The sequence below is a fragment of the Callithrix jacchus genome, chromosome 10 (assembly GCF_049354715.1).
Source record: "Callithrix jacchus isolate 240 chromosome 10, calJac240_pri, whole genome shotgun sequence".
Taxonomy (NCBI): domain Eukaryota; kingdom Metazoa; phylum Chordata; class Mammalia; order Primates; family Cebidae; genus Callithrix; species Callithrix jacchus.
The window spans coordinates 20,720,749-20,740,277 of NC_133511.1; the positions used below are offsets into that span (position 1 = coordinate 20,720,749).

General features: G+C 36.2%; 1 protein-coding gene across 2 annotated transcripts in view; it reads left to right on the forward strand.

The window, feature by feature from the left end:
• The window catches only part of TBCEL (tubulin folding cofactor E like), a 73,849-nt gene that overhangs the window by 35,138 nt on the left and 19,182 nt on the right, over nt 1-19,529 (forward strand). For both annotated transcript variants that reach the window (XM_078339189.1, XM_002754514.6), the window contains exons 6-7: nt 1,590-1,716; nt 3,516-3,632. In XM_078339189.1, the coding sequence (XP_078195315.1) occupies nt 1,590-1,716; nt 3,516-3,632 (244 nt within the window). The remainder of the gene's footprint in view (nt 1-1,589; nt 1,717-3,515; nt 3,633-19,529) is intronic.

Sequence of the window (19,529 nt, forward strand, 5' to 3'; positions counted from 1 at the left end):
AACATGGAATGTTTGTTTGCTATTGTTATATCTTCTTTGGTGAGGTGTCTGTTCGGGTCTGTGGCCCATTTTGTAGCTAGGTTGTTTTTTTATTCCTTATTGTTAAGTTTTAAGAGTTCTTTGTATATTTTGAATAGCAGTTCTTTATGAGACAAGTCTTTTGCAAATACATTTTTCCAGTCTGTGACTTTTCTTCTCATTCTCTTGATATTGTCTTTTAGCGTATTTCTTAAAATGCCTACATAACTAAAAATAACTCTAACCTACAACTGAAAAAAACATGAAGTTAGTATAATTTACCATAGAAATTTTAAGAGTGGGAAGCAAGTTTTAAAATCCAGTGTTTTGCACAAGGAAGCTGTTTATTTCAAACCTTGTCACCCCTTGAGCTAACTATTCTTCTTCCTTGATGGAAGTATTCTAAGGGTAGAGGATGGTTGTGACTTGGGGGTCGTTATTCACCAGAGTCCTCATAAATTGCTCCTCTGTCTTTACCCTTGCTGAAGATTGATAAAAATAGGATGGGACTGTGTTGTTCTCTGAAATAGATTTGATGCATTGTAAAATCAACCAGCTTCATTATTATAGGAAAATTTTTTCTGCTTAGAAGACCTACCTGACTTAGAAGTCAAGTATTGACTTGGAGAATACATTTTCTCACAGCCATAGAGTTTCATTTTAGGACTAAAAATCCTAATTTGCTACATACTCTCCATACTCAAAGGTTTAGGTTTTTTCTTTTTGTTTGTTTGTTTTAAACTTTGGATCTGTCTCTCCTGATCTAACAGTCTCCCCTTCATATTCATGGACTCTTCATCCATGCAGTCACCCAACTGCAGATCAAAAATACTTGGGGAAGAAGGGTAGTTGTGTCTGAACATGTACAGACATTTTTTCTTGTCATTATTCCTTATACAATACAGTATCACAATTATTTACATTGTAGTAGCTATTAAAAGTAACCTAGCGATAAAGTAAACAGAAGGATATGTGTAAGTTATATGCAAATACTATACTACTTTATATAAAGGACTTGGGTATCTGTGGATTTTGGTATCTGTAGGAGGTCCTGGAACCAGTCCCCCATGGATACAAGGGACAACTGTATTTAGTTTCTGGTTCTGTTGACCTTGCCTCACTTTAGAATTTTTCAGGTAAAAATTTGAGTATGTCAGTATGAACTCTGATCAGTAGTTTTATTCCATGAGTCTATATTTGAGTGAAATGAGTTGGTCACATAGCTTTCTTTAAGTTATATAATTATGGCATACATCCTGCTTATTGATGAAACTACCAGTGACCCCTCTTTATCAGTCATTTTAGTAGAAAATAAGTAGATGAGAGGATGTTAGACAATAACGCTCTTTTTTGTTAACCCCTGTGATCACAGGTAGGAGAGGCTGTGGGGAAGTTTCTATGGTTTTAACTATGTCTGTTCTTGCCTTGGATAAAGAAAACTTTCAGACGGCTTAGTTTATGATCATTTTAACATTTCAGAAATTATTAATTGAAATAATATTTTTTCTGTGTTTCTCTTCTTATGTGTGTGCATCTCTGGATTTACTTAAACAGTATATTTCTCAATTTAGGTTTGCAGTCCTGGGAAGACATTGATAAACTAAATTCATTTCCCAAACTGGAAGAAGTGAGATTGTTAGGAATTCCACTTCTGCAGCCATACACCACTGAGGAGCGAAGGAAATTGGTAGTAGCCAGGTCTGTTGTCCTGATTGTTTTACTTTATTTTTGTGGGGTCTTATTGTTTCATTAAAGGAATAATGCACTGTGTAGTGGGAATACACTATGAGTTTATTCATCCTTTGAGCAGACTGTGCTTGAAGGAGCTGCTTCTGTAGCTCTGAATCCTGGATGAAAAGGGATGTGAGCAATATGATGAGGAAAACATGAAATGTAATTTGCTGCTGACACCACTGAAACATTTCACTACAAATCTGTGCTTAGAATATTTGAAGTCCTGTTCTGGGTCACAAAGTAAAAGTATGTATAATAGGGAATCATTTCTTTTTTTTTTTTTTGAGACGGAGTTTCGCTCTTGTTACCCAGGCTGGAGTGCAATGGCGCGATCTCGGCTCACTGCAACCTCCGCCCCCTGGGTTCAGGCAATTCTCCTGCCTCAGCCTCCTGAGTAGCTGGGATTACAGGCACGCGCCACCGTGCCCAGCTAATTTTTTGTAATTTTTACAAAATTACAACGGGGTTTCACCATGTTGACCAGTATGGTCTCGATCTGTTGACCTCGTGATCCACCCGCCTCGGCCTCCCAAAGTGCTGGGATTACAGGCTTGAGCCACCGCGCCCGGCCAATAGGGAATCATTTCTATTGTGGTTGTCCTTATTTTCTCTGTTAACATATTGATTAGTTTGATGGTAAATTCCCGAAACGTGGGCTATTTCATTAGTGTAAAACCTAAGAGAGCAGCGTCTGCATTTTCTTCTTGAATATAGATTGACTTAAATATGACCACCATTATTTTTAATAATGTCAGTCTTCTGTCTGACTCCACTTGCCTTTTGTGTCTCAGCCTCTGCCTCCACACACTCGGGAATTTCCCATGAGAATTTTTTTTTTGTATGAACCTTTAGCAGAAGTAAGATTTGGGCTAAAATGCAAGGGCCATAGAGCTTTGCTTTTTTCTCTTTGTATACATAGTAGTTTAGAAAGGGGAACAGGAGGCTTTAAGGTCCTTTAAAGAACAGTGATTCTTTAAACAGGGTCTTGATCTTTGCGACGAGCTGATGCCTAGCAGATCCTTACTGCCTCGTAGTTGTTAACATACAATTAATATCTTTCTGAAGAAATCAATTCGAGCATACTTTTCTTTTCTTTGAAGAATATGTCTTGCAGTAGGTCTTGTGGTTTATTTTCTTTACACAGTTCTTTTGCAAATATGAAAAGTTAATTCCTGAATTATATAACCCACTTTTACTGACTACTTTCTAGACCGTGCTGTTTACTACGGTAGCCATTAGCTATGTGTGGCTATGAGTACTTGAAATATGTCTTGTCTGAATTGAAATGTGCTATAAGAGTAAAATAAATACTGGATTTCAAATATTTTATATAACTAAAAATGTAAATTAGCTCATTTAGGAATATTTATTGCATGTTGAAATGATTATATATTCTGGATACATTGGGTTAATTGAAATATATTATTAAAATTAATTTCATGTTTAATTTTTATATTTTTTTAAATGTGGCCATTAAAGAATTTTAAATTACATATGTGGCTTTATTATATTTATGTAAGTTGAACAGTGCTGCCTGGAATCTTGTGTTGAAAGGGGAAGTATGATTATGAAAGTGAAACTAAATTTATTTTGTCCTTTCAGTTTGGACCACTTTAGTTCAGGTCAGTAGTTGTATACAAATGGAACTACATCAAACGTGTCCTTTCAAGAAAATAAGACTGGGCCACAAGCCAATTATTTTTCTTTCTAAAGCTAAATATGTTAGTATCTTAAAATGTCTTTATTTTGGTTTTAACTTATAGATTACCATCAGTTTCCAAACTTAATGGTAGCGTTGTTACCGACGGTGAACGAGAAGATTCTGAGAGATTTTTTATTCGTTACTATGTGGATGTTCCACAGGAAGAAGTGCCATTCAGGTAAAAAAATTCCTCATTGGCAAAACACTTTAGAGGGTGGTGATGCCAGTCAGGAGCTGCTGTGGTACAGCAAAATCTAATCATTTCTTATTGGACCCTCTTAGAGAATTTTGTTAATATGTTAAAAAAAAAAGGAAGAAACACAAGAGCAAACTATTTTACTGTGTTTTCCACAGTGTATTTCTTTTAGCTTTGCACGCGTATTAACACATATATTAAGAATGATTGGGTAAGTATTTGACTAATTCCAGTAGTTCCTGCTGCAAACTCCATATCATTTATTCCTTTTTGATTTTCTTCTTTGCGGTACATTTTTACCCACCCTGAAAATTAGTCTGTTCATTTATGTTGGATCCACTTTTAGGATATACTAAGTTCTCCAGTTTGGAAGATTTGCCATATATGCAGGAAGCTTACAGAATATGAGAAAAGGACTGGAAAATAGACTCTTGAGGAAATAGTAAAGGAATTAGGATGGTGAATATCAAGAGAAATGCTGAGAGCTAAATTAGTAATTAGCTTTAAGTCTATGAAGGGTTAATAAGTATAATTTGGTGAGGAACTAACTTTAATTCTGTAAATGTAAAAGGGAGTGTAGCAGGTATGGTATAGGCAAACATACAAGACAAAAAAGATGCCCCCCAAATAGGTTTCTGGGTGTTGATAACTAGAATCAGTTACTGGAAAAGTGATATGCTTTTCTTCCTTACTGACTTTAAGGATAATATGAATAGCCATTTGACTGGAGGAGTTTTAGACAAACAGCCTGAATGTGAGTCACATTAGTTGTTGCTTTGGTTGCAAAATGCCTGTGACTTTAATTCATTCTGTGATTCTAATTAAATCTGTTTGAATGTGTCTCTCTTTTTTCCCCAAAAATTCTCTATTGTATATAGATTTTAAGGGGGTTAGCATTCTATAAGGCTCAATCAGTGCCACATAACAAGACTTTGTGGTATTGTGAGTAGTGTTTTAAAGCCTAGGCATTTAAAAATATTAGATAAATAAGGTAAAATTTTTAAGATAACTTTCAAAAACTAAGGACAACTAGGTAGGGGAAAATAGATATTAGTTTATCATTTAACATAATCTAGGTATACTAGGTTAAACCGGATGAAAGTTTTTTTAGGTTAAAACATGTTCTAGTATCTATGGTTTCATTCTAACATATTAATGGATTTGTTAGATTAATAAATAAATATTATGGCTTTGGGTATAAATCTCTCATCACAGTTTATTTAACTTCCAGTCTGCTACAAAAGGTTTTTTGTATATAGACAGACACATACACATGTATGTACATATAGTCCTGCACAGCTTAATGACAGGGACATGTCATAGGTTATATGGTACACTATAAACCTGTACAGCATGTGATGTTAAAGGATATTGTAACACAGTAGTAAGTGTTTGTGTATCTAGATACATCTAAACATAGAAAAGGTACAGTAAAGATATGGTATCAAAGATAAAAACTGGTACACCTGTCTAGGGCACTTACCATGAATGACTCTTGCAGGACTGGAGTTTGCAGTGGAAGAGTCAGTGAGTGAGTGGTGAGTGAATGTGGAGGCTTAGGACATTCCTGTACACTACTATAGACTTTATAAACACTGAGACTATATTACATTTATACATTTTCTTCTTTCTTTAATAGCGAATCAACCTTAGCTTAACTTTTTTACTTTATAAACTAATTTTTAAAAACTTTTTGACTCTTGAAATAACCCTTAGCTTAAAATGCAAACATATTGTACAGCTGTACAAAAGCATTTTCTTTGTTTATATCTTCTATAAGCTTTATTTTAAAACATTTATTTTATTTTTCTACTGTTTAAACTTTTTTTAAAATTGAAAATGAAGCTGCAAACACAGACAAAACACTATGCTGATTCTGATGGTCAGGATCAATATCCCTATCTTCCACCTTCACATCTGTTCTCACTAGAAGGTCATCGGGACAGTGACATATATAGAGTCTTTATCTCCTATGATAGCAGTGCCTTCCTCTGGAATACCTCCTGAAAGACCTGCCTGAGGCTGTTTTACAGTTAATTTGTTTTTTTATAAGTAGGAATATACTCTAAAATAGTGATATATAGTATAACAAATCCATTAGCCAGTAACATAGTCCTTGATTATCATTATCAAGTATTACATACTGAACATAATTTTATGTGCTATACAGCAGGGTAGTAAGTTTGTTTATACCAGCGTCACTCAAACACTTGAGTTATATGTTGTGTTATGATGCTAAGATGTCACTAGTGATAGGAATTTTTCAACTGCATTATCATCTTCTGGGGCCGCTGTCATATATGTGGTCCATTGTTGACTAAAATGTCCTCATGTGATGCCTAACTGTACAGTGAATTGTTTTCTGTCCCTGATGGTATAATTATTCTAAGAGCATTTATACTTCTGTACTAGTTGGTGTTCTTGAATGCGAGTCATAGAAACCAGCTTTAATTAACTTTAGTCAGGAGAGGACTTTGTTGAAAGAATATTGGAAAATGTAAAGAACTGTTAGGTAGGATGGAGAACCAGCTTTAGACAGGAACCAGGGGAGTCAAGGACAGACATAGTTTGAACTCTTGTTGTGCTTCATATGTTGCTGCTAGCACTGTCATCTCTAGACACCACATGCTGGATTTTGCCACTGGACACTTGCAGCTGCATCACTGGACTTTTTATTCCCTCATGAGTGCTGAAAATAATTTCTCACTGTCCTTTTTTTCCTCTCCATTTAAAACATATTTACTAATTACTTACCTTGTGACTAGCAGTATTGTAGATGCAGTTAATAGAAGGGAATAAAGTTCCTACTTTCATGGAGCTCATATTCTAATGGGATTTCTCACTCACTTTTATTTACTTCATTCCCCAAGAATCAAAAATTTGCATGGGACCAACTGGCTATGTTTAGGACATGTCCTCACACCCCATCTCAAGTTATAGGGGGGTGGATCATCTGCAGGTGGTATAAAATCTTGTTTCCTTTGATCTTGGGACTTCCCTCAAATAGGAACAATTCAGAAAAAAAAAGTATGTATTATTGTCTTATACTAGGACTCTTCATTATCTATGCATACATTTTCCCTATAGTTACATTTAAAAAAATTATTCTCATCTGCCCTAATGCATTCCTTGCACAAATGAAAATGCATTTCTCTCTCCTGAAATGGCATAACCTAAGTCTTATGAATTGCTGCATCTAGTTCCCAGTCTTGGATCTTTGGGTGGTATTCATTTCTCCTTTATTTCTGTATCTTTAAGTCTATTGATTCAGTTGTAAACTTAACTACCCTAGTATATACCTTTTACAGAATAATGGGAAAAATAGAGAAGAAAGAAAAGGAAAGTTAAAGTTCATAAACAATTGCCTAAAACAGGAAAGAACAAAGTATAAATATGGGTTGGTGCTCTCATTTTTCTACACTGATTCTGAGGCTGTCGTTGGTATTTATGACGTCACTCTACCATTATTTTCCTTCTTCTCTTTGCTTGCAACAAGTTTTACGAGCAGATAACATAGTTGGATACTATTCTGTACCTGTTTGTTAGGGGAGATGGGTGGATCTCAATCTTTTCTGGTAGAATCTACACTCTTGGTAGTTTTACCTGTATTTGGTTTTAGTAGTCTAAGATTACTTTTTACTACTAGGCCTGGTAATACCAGAAGATACCACCAGGGATACTCTGGGTTCCATCCACACTCATATATTACCCTTCCTGTATTTCTTCTTGACAGCCAAGATTACTTATCATAGCTGACAAGCTGTTTTTCAAGTGGGGATTAGGGGTAGTGATTTGTAGAACTTAAATTCAGTACTTGGAAGTCTCAACTTCCAGTTGGAATAATTGTTGTAGCACTAGTGCAGACATTCCTCTTGGGTTCTAAAGCCTCTAAACCTGGGAATATGAAATGATAGTTTTGCAAGTTAGTCACTAGACGTAATCATGAGCTGTATTGTGTTTACCCTTGAGTTTGCAGACCTATCTACTCTGACAAAGAATTTGTTCTTCAAGACCCATACTTACCGAAGAGTTAAATGGGAATAAGATAAGTAATAATCATCTAGTTTTTCCTGGTGGCAGTGTTTTTCTGTTTCCTTTTAGGGAAGTGGTGTTGCTTTTGCTTCAGTGTTTTTGTTGAAAGGAATTTGTAGACCACGTATTCATTATAATCCTAAAGACTCCAATGACCAATTAGCTACTGCAAAAGCTTCCTACATTCAAACTATTTTACTTACTGTTCTGGCCTTGCTAGTTATGTAATTATGCCTGCTTTCCCATGCACTAGTGGTTGAATGCCACGGCTTGATTTCTTACATCCTTCATTAAAGTGAAATGGGCAACCTGATTTCAGTGTATCCTATCTGCATTCCTGACCTATAAAGCGTTTTTCAAATGTATGGGTGCTTTACTACCTAATATATTTTCAAGGTCTTGGAGTAGGAAATGTCTTCTGGGTTTTTTTAGGGTTTGTAATGGAGAACAGGTAGAAGGACACAAGTAACGCAATAATAATAATCTTCATTATCATACTTATTCTCTATATGTTTGTCCATATAAATAACAAAAGCCTTGCGATTCTTTTGGTGGTTTGTAATTAACCCTACAGAGCATGCTGTTACCTGAGCTAGTAGAGCAGATTATATGTATGGAAGGGTCAGGCCAATGGGGAATAAGTTTACTTTTGGAAGGAAATTCCCTCAGGCAGGGAGATTTTACTGCCTTTGCAAGCAAGAAAATATCAGTTTCATTTGACAATGGGAGAGGGGCTACCCAGTTAGCAAGGGGGGCCTAAGTGAGAATTAGAGATTTAGGGTATTCTTACTCATCTCCTTAGAATCCTCCTGTATACCTCCATTCCAGTTCACTTTCTCTCTGTTTTCTAATCAATTGTCCAACGTATATATAATAGTCTCACTATGTATGCAAATTTAACTGACTTGTACTTCAGCAACCTAGAGCATCAAACCTTATGCATTTGTTTTTCTGGTTACCTCAGCTCTATTTTTGTAAGAGAAAGAAGATCATTTTCTTAACAGTACCTGCATTCAGTCTGTGCCTAAAGCCTAGTTTATGGGGATTTGGCCTTAACATTTTCTTTATTTAAGCTATCTCGTGCACTTAGAATAGCAGATGCCCTACCTCATAGTTTTGAATTCCTCATGCCCCGCATATTGTTCTATTCTTGACAGCATTCTTTAAATCACCAGCACAGCACAGCACTCTCTAAAACATTCCATGTGACCACAGGTGATAATTATTTCATTACTCCATGTCAAGGACTTATGGAATCCCTTCCATGAACACCAATATGATATTTACTGGCCTCTTCTAGGCCAGAAACCAATCCTAAATTGCCCTTAATTACCCGAGGGACTATTACCTGTAATCTACTCCTTGGTACCAATTTGTTAGTGCAAACAGCAGAAATCAGTTCTGGCCAACCAAAGTAGAAGAGGAATGTAGTAAAAGAATAATGAATACCATGTAGCTTACAGGATAGAAAAAGTTAGAAAGTTAGACTTGAGCAGGATTGTTGGGAAGCAAGGTAGAGCCAAAGTTTCTGTATTTCACTATACAAACAATATGCTTCTGACTCTGGTCATTTTACAGTCCTTAGTAAGCTGGTGGACTTCATTGCCCTCAGACACATACGGCTGTGCTTTTGACTTCTTTGCTCTTTTATATCTGCTGTGAATAATCTGTGTTAGACCTTGTGCCTTTGCATTACTCCTTAAGATTTAGAATCCCAGGTATAGTTAGAGAGGCTTATATCAGCTTCCCATGTTCTAGCTTCCAAGGAATGGAGAAAGAGAATCTCTACCCCTCTTCAGTGTCTATAGTAGGAAGTGGTTCTTGCCTCTCACCTATCGATAGTTGGTTTTCTACCAATCAGAAGGGCATTCCGATGCTGGACAGCCAAAGTTGGCATATATCTACCATAGTACCTGTTCCTTAGTGGTTGTTCATCCAGGTCCCCTGGTGGAATTACCCATTTACTCAGCAAATGTCTTTTGAGCCCTTGCAATATGCCAGGAAGTGTTAGGCTCTTTAAAAGGAACTATAATAGTGTTCATGCTGATGGCAGAGTGAGTGGCAAATAAGAACAGAGGAAATTGCATCAAAATGCATTCGTTATGAAATAGTGATAATTTATATAAAGAGTATTATGCTTCTCACTTTCTCTTCAAAATTATATCCATAATCTCTTTCTAAAATGCCAGTGAATAGCATGTAATACTGTGTATAGTTAATAAAAGGTGGAATTTGACACTCCGCATCATTCAGTGTCTCATATAAAATTGAACTTTAGTTTCCAGGTAGGATGGAGGTATCCATTTATTTGGAGAAAACATTGCTTTTCGTTTAATGAAATTAAAAAAAAAATCAATGTTCAACTCAATTTTCCTGTAAATTCTTACTTCCACTACAGCCTTCCTAGTCTGTTTCCCTGAGCTTTTCTTCCTCCTTTCATTTTCCTCTCGTGTCAGTTAAACATGAACTAGTTCTAATTAACTTTGACATAAAGTAAGAAAAGTTACCCCAAATGTCTTTGAGGTTATGAATAAAGAGCTGACATGATCAGTTGAATGTCCTTTATGGTAGCAAAGTTATTTTGTGAGTCAGTTGGATTATTCACACACATCTGTTTCTATGTGATTAGTCATTTTGGCAATAGAAGACTTTAAAGATGATCCAGAGATTCACATATCTGTTTTTCTCTCCCAGGATAAAATGCAAAATCTGAATCATTTGAATTTTTATAATGAAAAGAATAAAATGTTTAGGGGACTGAAGGGAGACATACTTATTAAGAGCTTTATAATTTCTTACAGTTGCTCAGCTATCCTTTTTATTGCCTTCTACTGATAGGTAGAGCTGGAAGTTTAGCCTGTCTACTCTAGCTGGTTACGGCAATAATGCACTAACAAAAAACTGAGCAATCAGTCATGTGTTTCATGTTTATTTACTTTGTGAAACAAAGGAAGAGGAAAAGTCTGTTTTTTGAATCTTGGCCTTTGACCGTCATACTGTTTGCTTTTCCAATCTGTATACTCTTTCTTTTAAAGCCTTCCTCTGTGCCATGTCTCTTAGTAGCTTATGTAGCAGTGGCATGGTATGCTTTTTCCAGGTAAGTTCAATGTGTGCTGCAGGTAGCTGGAGAGATGTCCTTACTGGGCTGGTCAGATTTTAATTATTAGACTCTCATGCCTTACCAGGAGAACTTCTAGGAAATAACTCTAGATTCTAGCTGGGTTTCAAAAGACAGTTTAATTTATTTACTGAATACCTACTAAGGACCAAGAGGCCCTAGGCTAGAAGCTAAATAGACGAAAAAAAGTAGTGTCTACTCTCAAGAAGCTAAGCTAGAGATAGATTTCCTTTTCTGGGCCCTCTTCATGTTCCCAACCTCTAAAACTTGACTTACCCCAGGACTTAGTCCTTGGATCTCTTCTCTTCTGTACTCATCTCCTACACACTTTTAGCCAGTCCTGCAGCTTTAAATGCTTTCTGTATTCTAATAACTGCCAAATTTATACATCCAGCTGTGATCTGCCCCTAAATTCCAGATTGGGATTTCCAACTGCCTATTTGATACTTCTATCTGGATGTTTAAACTTATTATGTCCAAAAGTGAACTTCTGAAACCCTCCCTTTTCCCTTTCCCTGCTTCCTTTACCCCCAGCCTCATGTGCCATATGTACTGCTCTGCCAGTTTTCCTCCTTTTTTCAATTCTTCCAGTTGCTCAAGGAAAAAACTTTGGAGTCATTCTTGATTTTTTTTCCTCCCACACCCCACATCTAGTCTGTTTTTTTCCTTTCAGTTCTACTTTCAAAAACTATGAATAGAATCTGTCTACTGCTTACTATCACTTTAGTCCAAATCCTTCATCATCTCTGTGTTATTAGAGTAGGCTACTGACCAGTCTCCCTGAGCCCACTCTTGTTCCCTTAAGGCCCATGCTTCTCATAGCAGCCTGTTTATAAGAACTCAAGTTTATTTTTAAAAAAATAGGCCAGGCACAGTGGGTCATGCCTGTAATCCCAGCACTTTGGGAGACCGAGGCAGGTGGATCACGAAGTCAGGAGTTCGAGATAAGCCTGACCAATATGGTGAAACCCCGTTTCTACTAAAAATGCAAAAATTAGCTGGGCATAATGGGGCATGCCTATAATCCTAGCTACTCCGGAGGCTAAGGCAGGAGAATCGCTTGAACCAGGGAGTCGGAGGTTGCAGTAAGCAGAGATCATGGCACTGTACTCCAGCCCCGTGACAGAGCAAGACTCCGTCTCAAAAAAATAAAAGTAAATAAAAATAAAACAACAGAAGCCTTCCTTGCTGTTCCTCACACACATCGGGCACTCTCCCTCCATAGGCCTTTGCAATTTGTTCCCTGTTTGGAATGCACTAGGCTACCTGCTTCATTCTCTCCCTCACTGACACCTTATCCAAGATTTCTTCTCTCCTCATCTGATGTAAAACAGCACACCTCTATCTCCCATAACTCTCTTACCCTCCTTTTGTTAATATTTGTCTTGTCATTTATCAACACCTGACTTACATTTCTTGTATATTGTCCATCTCCCCCCACAGTACTGTAAGCTCTGTAGGAATAGGGACTTTTTCTGTTTGTACCTTGCCGTCTCCCCAGTGCCTAGAGTGGTGCCTGGCAGTATAGCAACTGTAAGATGATTGAACAGTAAGATGATTGAATATTCACTTTATACTCTGAGAGCACTAGGTCTGCTGGAAGAGGGTACTTTCCTAGAAAATGATTGAGTTAATCGGGTGAAGGTGAGGGGAGAATATTCTAGACAGATGTGAGTACATGGGAAGTAAAGGCACAGAGGTATGAAACGTCTTTATGTGCAGTGAACTACAGCAGTTTGATATGACTAGTGAAAAGTGGGAGCTGGGCGTGGTGGCTCATACCTGTAATCCCAACACTTTGGGAGGCCAAGGTGGGTGGATCCCTTGAGGTCAGGAGTTGGAGCTCAGCCTGGACAACATGATGAAACCCTGTCTCTACTAAACTTACAAAAAATTAGCCAGGCATGGTGGTGCATGCCTGTAGTCCCAGCTACTGGGGAGACTGGCAGGATAATCACTTGAACCCCAGGAGGTGGAAGTTTCAGTGAGCCGGGATTGTGTCACTGCACTCCAGCCTGGGTGACAGAGCTACACTCTGTCTGAAAAAAAAAAAAAAAGTAATAATAAGTGGGAATTAATGATACATATTATGCTGGGGAGGAAGGTAAGAAATCAGGGCAGGCCGTGAAAGACTTTGGTATGCTGTGCTGGGACAGTAGGGCTTATTCTTACAGGCAGTGGGAATTCATTGAAAGGTTTCAAGTTGGAAAGTTAAGTGGAGAGATTCTGGTTTGTAACTACAAGAAGAAGCTGAGAGAGGCCCAGAGACTTCATTAATAACTGAGACTGTAGTAATGGAGGACATGTGTGGAGGAGGTTGCTTATGTCTTTTTAGAGGGATTATATGTATTAAGACTAAATTTCACTCTTGAATTTGAACTGGTCCTCAGAAAACACATTGTGAAGTTGTACTTCTTGTCTGGTATTTATGATTTCTCTGAGGGTATAAAAATATCATTTAGAGAGAAAGAAAGGTATTTCTTTTTAAATGATATTTCTATACTCTGAGGTTATAGAAAAATTACTTAGAAAGAAAGACCCATGTTTGTGGGTCTGGCACGTAGTAAAGTATACGTGTTTCTTATTTCTGCCTTGCCCTTTATCAGATGTCTATCCACATTGCTTATATTTTTCAGCATTCCTTTCCTTTTGTGTTTACTTTCTCCATTTCCTCTGAGAGATTAAATTTGAATTGCTTCTTTAGTGCTTACCTGATACACAGTCGTCCCCTGTTTAATTTTAAAGAGAAAAAAAGAAAAAAAATGCAACTTTTAGAAATCAACGTATCATGTGACTTCAGGGACTCAATGATTGCTTTTTGTTTTTGAGGACAGTGGTAGGAAGTAATTGCATTGATTTAGTGTGTCTTTACAGACTTTAAAATTTTGCTTATCGTAAGGAGGAGTCATAAGAAACATAGCTCCAGTGAACAATTATTTGATGGAAGGAGGAAGTGCTATTGTCAGAGACAGTGGCAAAGCCAGAAATAGGTTTTCTTAGAGGCTTTTCTTTGCCTTTACTTTTCTTTGTTGACATATTTTCTGTTTGTCCCGAGTAATCCCTAAACTATGCCCCGGGAAATCCTTTATGATGGCAAGGATTACATTAGAAATTCCTCAAATGCTGATTTGATTGTCATTAGTGGTATGCTTTTTGAAATATGGAGAGTATGTTTTTCCCTGCTTAAGACTAATGGCTTTTCTAAATAGAGCTGATCGTATCTCCATGTTATTGTGAGAGCAGGCAGCAGCCTGTATTTGGACACCACCTCAGTGAAGGCTTATTTTGTCTTGGATGCTAGAGAAATCTTAGTGTGCTGTGTCCGTTACCTCATATTCCTTCCAGACAGAGGACCTGCTGTTGTGAAGGAACATTTCTATACTGGACATGAGTCTCCTGGGGTTCTCCATATTGCCATGCTCCATCATCCTCTGACAAGGGCCGTGACACAGCACTCCTCACATTCAGCTGTGAGTCCGAGGAGAAACAAAAGGGGCATTCTCCTTGGTGCACCATGGAGAGCCTCTGAAATGTTAGCTTTCCCTGTGGCTTACAGCCTTTGTCATACCGGTTACCTTGGACTTTATTTTGACTTCTTGCCACTTTCCCAGACCAGCAGAAGACAGGCTACCTTCCGAATCTTGATTGGAGTTATATACGAGTATTTGCGTATACTCACAAAGGAAAGAGAGAGCCCTCCCAAATCATGGGCTTGGAGGAAATTATGTTTGCTGTCTGAACTTTTGTTTTGGCCAGGGCTTGGGGCCGGTTTTATCTTTTCTGTTTTTGTTTGCATTTTATCAGTAAAACAATACTAAAGAATACTGAGAGTAATAAAACATTCATGTTTATACTGTTCAGAACTGAAAATAGTTAATATTTTATTCTACTTTTAGTTTATTTTTCATTAAAAAGAAATAATATTATACACAAAATTGGAGTACCTTGTTTCTAATACTCTCAGTCCTGTTTCTTACTCCAAGAGGTAACCACTAGCAGAAATTTGATATGTATCCTTGATGTCTATTTTTCACATTTTATATCTCCATTAAAATATAAAGTAGCATTTTATAATTCTTTGTTAGTTGAATTGCCGTTTCTTCCCTCATACTGTGGCTTTTCAACCTACAACTTTCAGATGCAACTAATGTCTGATTTGTCTGTCCTTAACTCTATGGTTTATTCTTAGTGCATCTTTTTAAAGAAACCTGTTTTCCCCCAAAGTTCACTTAAGATAAGTTCCAAATTTTTTTCTAAAGATGTTTTTACATTTCTGACTTACATCTACCTGGAATTTGTTTTTGTGTAGAGGTCTGAGGGCTCCCCCGTATGGATAATCGTTACTTACCACTGATCTTCAATGCCACATCTGTCGTATGTCCTATTTTTTATAGGTATGCTTCTGTTTCAGGACCCCGTTCTATTCCATTGGTGTATTTGTCCATCCCTTATACTATTACAACATTGGTAAATTACTTTATATTAAGTCTTAATTCCCAGTAAGAGTAAGTTTTCCTACCTTGTTGCTGCTTTTCAGATTGTTGTAGTTATTGTAGCCCCTTTTCTCTTCCATATGAATTTTAGGTTCAGCTTATGAGTTCTATAAAAATTCTGTTGTAATTTGGATTTTGATTACATTAAATTTTATTGACTTATTTGGAAAGAATTTACATTGTGATGCTATTATATATTCCTATTCGTGAACACAGAATGTTTTTGCATTTAACTCAGAACATTTTTTATTTCCTTCAGTAATGTTTTCTAATTTTCTTGCAAAGGCCTGTGCATCTTTGCTAAGTTTCCTTTTAGGTATCTTAAACATTTTGTTGTTATTTGAAGTGAAATCATTTTTTTCTATTATCGTTTCTAATTGATTATTGTTACTCTATAGAAATGACATTGTTTTTTTAATGGTGATCATGTATCTGTCAGTCTTATATACAGAGTAATTAATCTTTATTTTCTGTTGGATTTCTATGGAGACAGTCATAACTATACAAATTTATATACCTTTTTTTTTCTTGGATATGACCTCTGGTATAATATTAAAAATGAATAGTAAAAAAGGTCATCTTTATCTTTTTCCTCATTTCACAGGGAATGTATCTAAAGTTTCAGTATGTAGTATTTCAATATAAATGCTGACTTTTGCTATAGGTTTTTGATAGGTTCAGGTAGTTTCTATCTCTGTTTTTCTAAGAGTTTCTTTTATAACAAGTGGACACCAAATTTTGTAGAATATTCTTTTTGTATTGAGATGAGCATGTTTTCTTCTGTAACTCTTTATTTTAATATGATACATTTTCAGATATTGAACCATCTATGCATTCCTGGTATATTCAACTTGGTTGGGAAATATTACATTTTCTTTTTAAACATGTAGAATTTAATTTTATAATATTATTTGGGATGTTTCCATCTATTTTCATATGTAAAATTGGCCTTTAATTTTTTGTTGTTCTTATTTGGTTTTTTGAAGTTTGCATTGACTTCATATAATGAATTGAGTTGGTGATTTCATATTTTTTCTACTAAATAACTGTTTCATTTAGACTTAAAATTTAATAGTCATTTATAAGCTTGTGATTTGGGGTTAGGTGTTTTAGTTTTTAATTATTATATTTAATTTTCATTTGGATGGGCACTACTTCCACATGGAACCTGACTGGAAGTTGGAAAAGGATGTATATCACGAAGTAAGTCTTCTTCCCATTTGTATCCTTAGTAGTTACTCAAGTGTTTGGCCTCTAGACAGCCACTGATACTATTTTCTTGCTATAGTTTCTATTGCTATTTAGTGTGTAATTTTTGTACACAAATGGTCACAAAACAATACACTGTACTATATCTTGTCTTTTTCATTTAACAATAGGTTGTCAACATTATTCTATATTGAGGGTCTTTGTGATTTTAAACATGTACTATATCAATATTCATCTCTTTTTTATTCATAATAATGTCTATTTCTGCCTCTCCATTTTTTCTTTATCAGACCTGCTGACTATCTTTTAGTAGTGTCCTTTAACAGCAGATTGATTGAAGTATGTGACATAAATTTTACCCCTTTTAGTGTACATTTCTGAATTTTGACAAACACTATAGGCATATATCCACCAATATAATCAGAATATAGAACAGTTCCATCATCCAAGAAAAGCTAATATTCCTCAACTCTTCTCCCTGACTCCTACCCTCTGGCCACTACTGATCTGTTTTCCTGCTGTTTTGATTTTTTCCAGTATGTCAGATAAATGGAATCATGTCATATGTAGCCCCTTTTTAATGGAAATTTTTATTGTGATAATTGTAGATTCACATGTATTTGCAAGAAGAATACAGCAAGATCTTGTCTTTACCTAGTTTCCCTTTAGCTGGTTTCTCTCAATTGTAAATTTTGCAGAACCACCATACAGCATCACAACCAGAATCTTAATGTTGGTGTTGTCCAGTGATCTTACTCTGACTTCTTGAACTAAAACACACACACACACACACACACACACGCACAAATGAGTTTTATTGTGTGTGGACGGGTTGTCTATGCATTTTATTGTGTGTAGAACTATCTGGAAGACCTCTGAAAAGCATCTGGATTGATTTCAGGTTTCGGTTTTTACAAATAAGAGAATCTTCTCTGAACATTTGTGTGCAGGTTTTTGTGTAAACATTAATTTTCATTCCACTGGAATAAATGCTCTGAGTGCCATTGCTGGGTCATATGATAACTGCATGTTTAGTTTTATAAGAAACTACCAAATTGTTCTCCAGAAGGGCTGTCCCGTTTTGCATTCCCACCAGCAATAGATGTGTGATCCAGTTTCACTGCATTCTTGCCAGTGTTTGGTGCTACCTTCATTTTTGTAATAGTAGTCATTGTGATAGGTGTGTAATTGTGATTTTACTTCCATTTTTCTGATGGCTAAAGATGTTGAACAGCTTTTCAGGTACGTCTTTGCCATATTTAAAGCCTCTTTGGTGAAATGTATTTTCATGGTTTTTGCTCACATTTTAATTGGATTTTTTATTTCTTTACTGCTGAGTTTTGAGAGGTCTTTATATATTTTAGAAAGTAACCGTTTGTTGGATATTGGTTTGCAAATTCATTCTCTTGGTATGTAGCTTGTCTGTTCATCCTTTTTACATGACCTTTCAGAGAACAAAAGTTTTTAATTTGAATGAGTTTCAATTTATCAGTTTTTTCTTTTTTTTGAGACGGAGTTTTGCTCCTGTTACCCAGGCTGGAGTTCAATGGCGCGATCTCGGCTCACCGCAACCTCTGCCTCCTGGGTTCAGGCAATTCTCCTGCCTCAGCCTCCTGAGTAGCTGGGATTACAGGCACGTGCCACCATGCCCAGCTAATTTTTTCTATTTTTAGTAGAGACGGGGTTTCACCATGTTGACCAGTATGGTCTCGATATCTTGACCTTGTGATCCACCCACCTCGGCCTCCCAAAATGCTGGGATTACAGGCGTGAGCCACCACTCCGGGCCTATCAGTTTTTTCTTTTATGAATTTGCTTTTCGTGTTAACTCTTTGCCTAGCCATAGATATCATTTTCTTTTTTCCCTAAAAGTTTCAAAGTTTTACTTTTTATATTTGCATCCATAATCCATTTTGAGTTAATTTTTGTTGAAGGTGTGAGATTAGGTTGAGGTTCATTTTTTTTTTTTTGCCTATAGTTGTCCACTTTGCTTCAGCATTGGCCGTTGAAAAGGCTGTCTTTTCCCCATTGAGTTGCTTTTGTGCCTTTTTCAGAAATCAGGAAAGTATATTTGTTTTGGTGTATTTGATTTGGTTTTCTTTTCTTTTGCAATGATCTGTATGTTTGTTGCTGTATGTCTATGACGAGTATCACAATCTCTTGATTACTGTGACTATATAGTAAGCTTTAATTAATGTTGAAACATTCCTCACACTTTAGTCTTCAAGATTGTTTTAGCTATTTTAGGGCCTTTGCCTTTCCATATAAATTTTGGACTAATTTTAGCTCTGTCTACAAGAAAACTTTGCTGGCGTTTTGACAGGAATTTTGTTAAATCTATAGATCAATTTGAGGAAGGTTAATATTTTTTTAGTATGTGGGTTCTTCCAGTACATGAATATAGTATGTCTCTCTTTCTAGGCCTTCTCTGATTTCTTCCACTAGCATTTCATAATTTTCAACGTACAAGTCCTATACGTCTTTTATATGATTTACACCTAAGTATTATAGTCAATTTGTGTTGCTTAATAACAGGGATATGTCCTGAGAAAGGCATCGTTAGGTGATTTTGTTATGTAAACATCATAAAGTGTACTTACATAAACTTAGATAGTATAGTCTACTACACCCCTAGGTTATATGGTGTAGTTCATTTTCCTTTATGGTGTAGGATATGGATTAAGTGTTTTCTTTTAGCATATGGGTGGGTGCCAGTTACTCCAGCAGTATTCACTGGTAAGGCTATCCTTTTTCTATTGAATTGAGTTTATACCTTTGTCAGAAATAAACTAATCATATAGGTGGCCTGTATTTCTATATTCTGTGTTTTCTTGACCTATATCTCTGTCTTTTTGCCAGTACCACACCATCTTGATTACTATAGCCTTATAGTAACTGTTCAGTTAAGGTAGTGTGGGTCCTCCAACTTTGATCTTTTTCAACATAATTTTAGCTGTTCTAATTCCTTGCCTTACATATAAATATTAGGATATGCTTGTTGAAGACTAGGAAACATTCTTCTGGGAT